Source organism: Acanthisitta chloris, unplaced genomic scaffold (genome assembly GCF_000695815.1).
Source record: "Acanthisitta chloris isolate BGI_N310 unplaced genomic scaffold, ASM69581v1 scaffold34437, whole genome shotgun sequence".
Lineage (NCBI taxonomy): Eukaryota > Metazoa > Chordata > Aves > Passeriformes > Acanthisittidae > Acanthisitta > Acanthisitta chloris.
This window is the reverse complement of record NW_008684829.1, coordinates 11565-21513: the sequence shown is the minus strand read 5'-3', so window position 1 is coordinate 21513 and position 9949 is coordinate 11565. Positions and strand designations below refer to the sequence as shown.

General features: G+C 48.7%; 1 protein-coding gene across 1 annotated transcript in view; it reads left to right on the top strand.

Annotated features, from left to right (window-relative positions):
* Window positions 1–1195: 1195 nt before the first annotated feature.
* The window catches only part of TRAIP (TRAF interacting protein), a gene marked incomplete at its 5' end in the record, with an annotated part of 17831 nt that continues 9077 nt past the window's right edge, over window positions 1196–9949 (top strand). Inside the window, 4 exons of the mRNA XM_009079474.1 lie at window positions 1196–1253; window positions 2488–2571; window positions 6545–6584; window positions 9145–9272. Of these exons, the coding sequence (XP_009077722.1) occupies window positions 1196–1253; window positions 2488–2571; window positions 6545–6584; window positions 9145–9272 (310 nt within the window). The remainder of the gene's footprint in view (window positions 1254–2487; window positions 2572–6544; window positions 6585–9144; window positions 9273–9949) is intronic.

Genomic DNA, 9949 nt, shown 5'->3' with positions numbered 1-9949 from the left:
AATCATTTATAATTGGCTAAGCTCTAGAGATAGCATTCAGGTACTCTCCGTACTTGCAGCTGCAGCTGTGAGGATTATCTCTTGCTTTTTCAGGCTTGGGTGCATTCCTAGCTGTTTGTCTCGAACTTGTTTGTCTCACCCTCAAGGACGACTTACCTCTGCCATCTGCCCAGCTGAGTTACTCCCTATCTATATATAAGTTACTATCTCCAGGGCCTTGCTTGTACACTGCATTCCCAGGTGCGTTCCCAGGACTGTGTCCGTGCGTTCCCAGGGGACTGTGTCCTTGCTCTTTTTAGCCTTCCCCAGGATTATGTCCCCACTCTCTTAGCCATTCTCCAACAATCAAGTCCAGCTCTTGGCTCTGCAGAGGACATCCCACTCACAGGGTGTTTTTATGGAGCGAGTGATGTTGGAGAAAAGCTTCCCTGGCAACTCCATGTGTCTGCTGGAACCGTGTTGCAAGTGTCAGTGTTGGAAGGAAATGGTTGTTCTGAGGAAATGAACTCGATATGTGGGGAGAGGGTGGGCATTTGTTTTCCTGGTTAATGAACTCAGAGAGGGACCAAGGCTGTGATTGTTACCTCTCAGCCAGTGGCACCGCTCAGACTCACTCTCCTCCAGCAGCAGGTAACCTGCCAGCTCTAGGCCGTTAACCTGCTCCAAAAATAAACCATTCACGCATGATGTGATGGCTTGGTTGCAAAATGCATTAGTGGCTCTCCTGGGGAGCCTGATAGTTTTGCATTCATCATCTCGGAGCAGAGAGCAGCCCAGTCCCCGTTGCTCTGCTGCTCTGTGTTCCACGGCACCCTTTGGAGCTGACCGAGCTGGAATCTCAGCTGTCACATCCTGATGGAGCAGCTCTTGTGCCGCTCAGTGTGCAGATTCGCTTGCTCCTGCAAACTGCAGTTGTTCAAAGCCTGTCTCCCAGAGAGATCTGAGCTCTGCAAAAGCTCTGTCCTGGTAAAGATAAGCTCAAGTGCTAAATTCAGCTGGGAATTGTCTCAGAGACAAAGGTGTGTGGCACGTGGCGTTCCTGTCGGCCGCACCACTGGACTGAAGGCTTGCAGTTCTGCTTTAGTGTGGAATGAGGAGTCACATCCTGCTGTCTCCTGAAGAGCTGGGGGTGGTCCCTTGGAGCAGTGCTCCTGGATTTTAAGGATTTACTGTATGTTTCCTTTACTTTTCTCAGCCTCATCCAGTGGTTTGACACAGCGCCGAGCCGGACATGCCCACAGTGCAGAATCCAGGTAAAGCCATCACCTGTGAACACCTCTGCTTCTGTGAATGGTGCTGTGCAAACGGCACCAAGGTGGCCTGGGTTAAAAGCTCAGAGAAACAGAGGGAGTTTGTCTCTTGAGACTCCCTGAAGGAGTGAGGGTGAACTCCCCTCAGCAGCCGTTCTGGCTGGAGTGGACTAAGGGTGCCCTGGCCATGTCGGCACTGTAGTTCCTTCAGAAAGGAGCTCTGTGTTTTCACAGCTTTTATTTAGTCTGGGTTAGTATTGGCACAATGAGAGAAAGGGCTAGAAGGGGTTTCTGGGTATACCTGTTTTGTGTTTCTGGAGTGCCCAGCTGTTTGCTGGCAGGTGAGCAGCCCGTTCTGCTGCATGTGGGCCTTACAGCACATCTTGGCTTTGCAGCACTTGGCCCTCCATGGGGAAAAGCAAAAGCTGGAGAGGGAAGGAAGGATGTGCTCTGCTTCTGAGACAGGAAGCTGAGGCTTGGGGATCCAATGGTTTAATTGGGACCTGAACTTCTTTGAAGTCCCTTGTGTCACCAGTTGTCATGCTGCCACTAGGTCTTGGCATGTGTCGGCTGCAGGAGATGTTTCCTCGTTCTCAGATGTAAATTTTTAGCCAGCTGCAGCTTGGTCCTATTCTGTGTTCGTGCTTCTTTCTTCCTCTCAAGGTCTTGGCCCTTGTTCCTTCCCTGACTTGTTGATTCCCTCTGTTCTTCTCTGCCTTTTACATCTCTGGGTTACCATGGAGTTATCGCGAAATAACATCTTATGTGGCAGTAACCATGCAATTAGCTGGTGTCATGACTGTATATAATACTTAAAACACAAAGCTGTAACTGCATGGGGGAGGTGTGGAGAGCTATCAAATTCAATTACAGCACCTTCTGCCTGCAGAAAGCAGCACGTACTTCTGTCTTAGGATTTGGCATCATGTTAGCTCAGCGTCAGCTGCTCGGGCCTGAGCTGCCAGAGAACAGACTGCACTTGATTCAGAAATGTCTGAATCTTTCTGCTGTGGATCAGGAGCTTGGCTGGAGTTGCACTCCCAAAAAACTGAGTGGGGGGTCTGCTGCTGTGCTGATGAGCCGAAGCAGAGTGTCAGTACTAATGGCGTCGAGCACATGATCTGATTTGCTTTTCATGGCCTTGTCACAAGACCATACCTTCTCCCCCTCCTTCTGTCTTCCATATCTGTTGTTTCCATATTTGTGCCCATCAGCCTCTTTTGTCTCCTGTGTTTAGGTCAGCAAAAGACACGTCATCAATAAGCTGTTTTTTGATGTTGCTGTGGAGGAGCAGGCAGCACCGGATGCAGAGGCTTTGCAGGTAACTTAACTGGGGGGTTCTTCCCTTGTGGGATGCTTCAGCCTCTTGGAAGAGTGTCCTAGGCTGCCAGTCCTCTGCCAGCAGGTACTTCCTAAGCTGGAGCTTGCTGGGCTCATGTTTTTGACCTGGAGTATATCAGTCTCTATGTGGTGGTTTAGAGTTGCCCTATAGCAAATCCTGTGTGGTGACTCAAGAAGCCTCTACTTTCCTGCTCTTCCTTCTGGTTCTCACTTTACCTGGAAACCTCCCGAAGCAGCATCAAATAAATATCGAACTGCTGCCTCTCCCTTGGGGATGAGGATAAAGGGCTTTTCCTAAAGGTGGGAGGAAATCTCAGATGCAGCGAACTGCTGGTGTCTATGGCTCGGTTGCATGCAGGCCCTGCAAACCCCTCTGGAAAGAAGGGGCTGTTAGAGGAAGTGATTCCTCCTTACCTCTGTGCAGGCAGGTTGTTTGCACAGACTGAAGAAAGTGGGTCAGGGTGGGGATAATGTCATGGTTTCCCAGGAGATACTAGGAAAATGGCTGCCTGAAGCTACACCAGCAGCGGTGGGCAGTGCTGAGGCTGGGTCCCAGGGGGATCCTGGCTGGAGCTGGGGTGCTGGGTGATGTTCTCCAAGTGCCACCTTTGGGTGCAGAGAGCTGGGGGTGAGCAGAGTGGCTGTTCCATGTTCCTTTGTGTAGTGTGGATGAAACATGGCTCCTTCTGTCTTGGAGTTATCTGTTCCCAAAAAAAAGTGGTTGGTTGACCTTGGTATAACAGGACGCTCATACCATCTTGTGTTTAGAATCAGCATGTGCAGCAATTACCATAATTAGCAGTTGCCATGACAATCCTATATGTATATCATATGTCTTTAAAATAAAGCCAAGCAGACTATAATGTCAGAAGCACTGTCATACTCCAGGACTCTAATAAAGAAACTGAAGGCCAAAGTATGTGCTGAGGAGCATCTCCAGGCTCTCGGAGCTGTGTGCCCTTGGAGCACAGCAGTGGCTTGGAGCAGATAAACATTGCCTTTTGTATATATTCAGATCTGTTCTCATGAGTGTAATTAGATGAGTGACTTGGAAATGGGTTGACTGGAGAGAATTGCCCTAGAAAAGCTTTCTGTTCCCTCTCACCCCCACTCCAGGATCCAAGATGAGTTCCCCCAGCCTTCCCCTCCAGGCAGGCTGTGCAGAACTGCTGTATTTCTTGCTCCGGGGCAGGACTATGGAGCTGTTCCTGCACAACACGCTTGATGGTAATTCCTCCTGCTCCTATAAATCTTGTGTGCTGTCAGAACAACATCTAGCCCCGAGTGTGTAGCCTATTTAATGAGGGCAATGAGGTCACCAATGAGAAAGAAACAAGTATTTTCTGTGTAAATTAACATTGTTAGCTTGTGTAGGTATTCACTGCTGTGTATGCTGATTTGGGCTGCTGCTGAGTTTTCACCATGTGTGCTGCCCTGTTTCTGGAGGACATGGAGCACCTTAAGAACATGGGTGCCTTGATCTCCATGGGTGAGGGATTTAACGCCCATCTAGACAGGAGCTCTGTCTGTGATGGGGTATCTGATTTTGGCCAGGCACCAATTCAGCAAAGCAAACACATGGTGGGCCAAGCCCAGGCTCTTCAGAGGCTGAGAAAAGAATTAGTGACAACCTCAGCCAGAATTGATTTTACCTGAAAAATCCCCAAAATCCAGGGTTTGTGGCGAATCACTGCCTGTCCCTCCAAGATCCCTGGCATAGAGTGGTATTTGGCTCTGTAATCAACTGGAGCTGTATCTGCGCAGCCCACAGATCTCCTGAAATGAGCATTTGGCCTCCTGCCACAAAAAGGATGTGCTGGAAAGCAAGAGTGCATTGCTGTGGTCTGCTTATCCTCTTGGGGAGACAAGCTTGGGATGCTTTTCTGGGAACCAGTCTCAGGCACCCAGTGAAGTGGTCAGAAGAGCTCCCTCATGATCTGAAACCTCTTTCTGTTGCTGCAGAATTATCCAAATTATCTTTGGGATAATAGTTCTCTTTGGTGTTGATCCTCACTCTTGCTTCTACTCTGAAATGTTTGTGGTAAAAGGAGTGCCAAGACTGCTTTGCTTCCCATCCCCAGGCATCAGCTTCAGCAGAAACACTGGAGGGAACCTTGATCCCTGGAGTAGCTGCAGACCACAAGCTGAATGTCCAAGTATTTCTGGGTGTTGAGCCTTGGTTTAGCCCTTATTGATCATAAAGATGGTCCTTAGTGATCAGAACAGTCTGGCTGTTCCCAGAGCAGGAAAAGTGTGAGTTTTGGGGTGTAACACCTTGGTGAGGCTGTCTGCAACCTGACACTTCCAGTTGCTTATGATCAGGGGAGTGGAGAGCTGTTCTTCCAAAGGCAACTGTTAGACTTCAGCTTGTTCAGCTTGGTGAAGTGGAGGCAGGGGGAGGATTCCTGCCTGTAAACCTGCTGGGAAGGGTAGAAACCCAGGAGGACAGCTGTCTGTGGTCAGGATATACTCGTTTGATCTTGGGAAAATGTGGTCTTGTAACAGCCTGACAGAGAGAGGAGAGCTTCTATCAGAGGAGAGAAAATTTGGAGCAGCCTTTAGGAGCTGTGGTAGAGGATGAGGGATTTCAGATTAAGTTGATGAATGAGGTAATGCTACATAGCTGCCCACAGTAGCCCAGGATTTCTTTGCTATCATGATAATTAGCACATCTTGTGAGCTCACTAATCGTTCCTGAGTAGTACTCTACTCCAGAATAGTTCCTACAGCGGAGTTAATTCCACATCAGCCCTCCAGCAGTTGTGACCCCGGAGGCAGATGCAAGTAAACTCTGCTAGGTTTTATATTTAGGCCCTTCTGCTTACCAAGCTTTACATCCCATATTCTCTTTCCTGCCTTTATTGTCACTAGCAGAGCTTCGCTCTGGTCCCGTCAGATCTGTGGTCACTGGTGGTGCTATTCTCAGCTCAGATTTGCATGTGGTGTTCCGGGTTGCACAGATTTGTGTGCTCTGCTTCAGTACTGTGTTGGCATTTTATTGTGGTTTTATTCCACTGCAGTTCCTGCCTGACTTGTTATGTGCTTTCCTCTGTAGTTCTCTAACATAGCTTTATAAGTCATCTTCTGTTGACTCTTTTCTGCATATCTCTCTCTCTCTGTTTTTTTCTTAAAATATATATATGCATATATAAAAATAGCCTCTCTTTGTAACCTTTCTATATTCCCTTTGGCTATTTGCCAGTGTTAAGTCATGTCACTTCATTATCACTAATTTAAACTACAGGGCATTTGCTGACTCTTTTTTGATCTTTGATGAAGGTATGAGAAATATTTGATGTTCCTCAGACCCTCGTGGCACCCAGATGATGTTGTGCACCCTCAGTTTGGTGTGGTGTGGATTAGCTTCTCGGTGATCTATTTCCAGCCATTTGACTGAGCTCTGTTAGCTCATATCAGCATCCTGAACTGCAATGACTTCAGTGTCTGTCAGCATGTTTGATTGCATGCTTGGTTACCTTTTCAGCTGTTTGGTCATGCCCTCCTGTTTCCCACCTGCATCCAATTAAAGTTCACTTCAGTTTAAAGCAGCTCTCAATAATCCAGTTAGTCTGGCAACATCCCTGCCTTATTGCCTTGTTTAGGTAAAACATTATAAAAATTGTTCCTGCCTGATTTCCTGTGTTTTCCTGAGAGCCTTCCAAAATTATTCAGCTAAAACAAGATGACTGACAGTGTGAGAAACACAAGGTTGACAAGGCTAAGATGAAACTGCGATCTTCTCTTCTCCCCCTGAAGAATGCCAGTTGGAGGTGCTCTTTGCGTTCCCTCTGATAGTCCTGGCTTGTAACTCCGGGCTTGCTGTTTCCGTGTTCCCTCTTTAGCACCTGTCTGGTGCAGTCATCCTACTGAGAAGCCCCTTGGGTGCTTCTGACACCTGGTGAAAGCATCTCTGCAGGGCATTTCCTAATCAAGTTCTCTATGTTGTGTTTCAGAATGAACTTGACAAGGTGAAGGCTCAGCTCTCCGTGAAAGGTGAGTTCCAGCTGCCTGTGGGAATTGGTAGCCCATGATCAGCAGGTCCTGGACTCTGTGTCAGGTGGGTTGCGCAGGTCTGAGGAACCCCTGTGCAGAGCCCACTCCACTCTGAAGAAAAGGGCATAGTGCAGGCTGCAAACTGTTTTGCTGGAGCAGCTTCTACAGGGCTTTTTCTGAATTGAGACCATGCTGTACTGAGCTTGTATGACAAAGCCTGAATCTGCAGCCTGGTCCTGCTCTGCTGTAGCTGTGGAGCTCGCTGCAGGTTTAGACATGTAGGTGCAATTTTTTTGTCCCTCTTCCTAATCACAAGCTACAGAACTGCAGTACAGCTCTATCCAGAGCAGGCTCGAAAGCAAGACCTGTGGTTTTCTCACTGGGAAACTCACAGCTGCATATGGCAAAGGTTCATTCCCTCTGACAGATGAGAGGGTGAAAGTGATGTCCACAGGCAGCAGTGAGAAGGCTTTGGATTTGTTTGGCTGTTGCAGTGCCACATGTGTCGCGCGAAGCGCAGACGGAGTTCAGTGTGTGCGCGCTTCCATTTTCCCATCTTTAATTTTAGAGGATGTTTGAGGGAGGCAGGAAAAGCAAAAGCCCTGGAGACTTGTCGATGGGTTTTAAGCATCGTCTGTAGGCAGCCTGTCATCAGAACATGAGTCATGAGCAGCGAAAGGAAAATGTCAGTCTAAGTGACAGAAATCCTAAAACATGCTAGCAGAAGGGGAAAAAAAGTGTTTAAAGAATGCTGGGGGCTCACCCACGCCCGGAGAGTTGTCTTTCCTCTGCGTTCCCTGCATGCACGAGACAGACACGAATAGCCAGTAGATTGAGGATTCGGTCCTTAGCCTGAGAGCAGAATTGGATGGTCTGCACATCTCTATTCTAAGGCCTGTTCTTCTGCCAGCTTGGTTGAGTTTAGTGACTTGGTAGAGAGCCAGATCTTCTGAGGAAGGTGGCTGGGATTCTTGCTAGGATGTTATCCAAGAAAAACTGCTTGAAGGCCTGCTCATCTTCTCGGCTCCTGGTGAGTAGAGGTTTGATTTGACATTCCCTGTCCCATTCTCTTTTCATATTGGAAATGCAAAGCTCCTTCCCACCTCCTGCCTCCTTTGCTGTGGGTACTCTGCTCTCTGCTGGTTCCTGTGTATAAGTTCTCCACGTGAAGCTGTGCTCTGTTCTGTGCTGTGTGCTGCAGAGGAGCTGTGGAACTGCAAGGCTCTGATCAGCTTGCAAATGGCTCGAGAGGTGATGAGCTCCAAGCAGACCTAGCAAGCACTGTGGGTGGCACTCTGAATGAGCTGAAAACTCACTCCTGCTGCATGGAGAGGTTTTAACTCCTGCCATCTGCCTCTGGGCAGCTGGGAGCGGAGGAGGGGGAAGCCCTAACTCTTGGTGGGTGTGGAGTCCCTGCAAATGCAGAGCAGCGCCTCCAGGCTGTGCTGCCTCTGGTGAGGAAGGGTTATTTAGATCAATGGAGAAGCCACCCGTGTGCTTCTGCTGGGATATGTTCCTCTCTCCTTCCCCAGTCCCATGTGGCTCTTTTACTCTCTGATTGAGCAGTGAAGGTGCAGTGCAGGTCATACTTACACAGAATGTGGTGGCACAATTTGAAACTGAATTGCTTGCAAGCAGAGAAAGATTTTTTTGAAAGGCACTATTTGGCTCTCCCTTGTTGTCAGGCTGGAGCCACAGGCGATTTTAGCAGAGACAGAAGATGCTGAGCTGAAGAATTTACCCTGCACTCAGCAGGGTTAGGTGGAGGGACTTCTGCTTACCTTCATTACCCAGTTGCTTTGAGCTTTCTAGTGATGCTGGCTGTTCCCTGTGTAGGTCTGTCAGCTCCCAATGGTGGTTGTTGCTTCATGGGCTGTTCTTCACTTGTCTCAACAAACCAAATTGAAATTTGGTGGTGTTTTCCACCACCTTCTCTCTGGTGGCCTGAGGCATGTGCGTTGTTCCTGAATTGCCTGGAGGGAGGGACAGCAGGACTGAAAGGTTTTGTGACCTGCAATAAGTGAACACTTGCGGAATCTGCTTAAGCTGTCTCATATGCTAGTGTTACTGCCTCTTGCCCTTCAATGTAGGTGCTGTGGTGATGGCAGGCGCCACAGCATGGTGGACCGCTATGTACAGCTGCCCAGTGGCCCCCAAAGGGCTTCCTGGCACATAAGGGTAGCATGGGGCTTTAGGGCTCTGCTCTCTAGCTCTGTGACAGCTTGGTGTAACTTGAGAGGAATGTTTTCCTTGTGCAAGCCTGGCTTTCAGAAAACACAAGAGTTAAGATGCATCATATTAATGCTAGGAGGGCTGGCACTGGAAAGCTATTAAAGGGAATTTTTTATCTTTAGTAAAGAAATCTTGAAACCTGCTGGCACTGGGAGAAGCAATTGCTCAGTACAGACAGCACTTAGAGAAATGGCTCTCTCCAGGAACAGCCAAATCCTGGCTCACTGGAGCCGAGCCTGCAAGCATTCTGTGTGCTCCTGCTGCACTGGGGCAGCTGGAGTCTTGATTACTGGGCTGTGACCTTTTTCTTTCTTTTTTCCTTTTCCAGAGAAAGAAAAGCGAGAATGCCAGGCTCTTGTGGATGAGCTGAGGGACACTCTGGATGTGCGCAATGCCACCATAGAATCGCTCCAGAAAGTGCTGGGAGAGACAGAGATGCTGTGCTCCTCCCTCAAGGTACCCCTCCTGTCCCCAGCAGGACTTGAGCACTAACTATCATGCAGTCAGTGTTAGTTTTGCTGAAGGTCCCTGCAGGTCCTGCTAATAAAGAAATCGTGCTGGTGGGTTCTTGGATCAGATGCTTGGGTTTTCATTTTGATTTCATCAAGCAAAGCAAGTGGTGTTGCACTGAAGCTCCTGCTGGACTCAAGGACTCTGCCTGGGGTGATTTAGAGGCCTGTGGTTTGTGTACAGGTGGCAGCTCAAGGCAGAGGTGGCTGTGGTGGGGAAGAGATGACAGCCCAGCCTGGGGCATGCGGCTGAGCCTTGCTAATGAAGTGGCAGTGCTGATTGTAAAGGTAGCAGCAGGAACCTAGCGTGGAAACTGGCCCCAGTGCCCCATTGCTGAACACTGGCTCCCTGCGGTAGAATGTTCTTCTGAAATGGGTTTAGGCCAGGCGGGATTCAAGGAAAATTAGCTTCTTAGTTTGATTGGGGGAGAAATCAAACTGAAAAATATGGAGGGGGAGTTGCAGGCTTCAGCTGAGTGGGATCTGATCCAGCTAACTCTCCTGTCTCTGTTCTGTTGCCAGGGCTTTGCTTCAGTTAGGTTAGTAATATTGTGAAGTCCAGGGATCAGATATTCCTGTTGTGTTTCAGCATGCAGTGACTCAGTGTGCAGTCATGTACTGCAC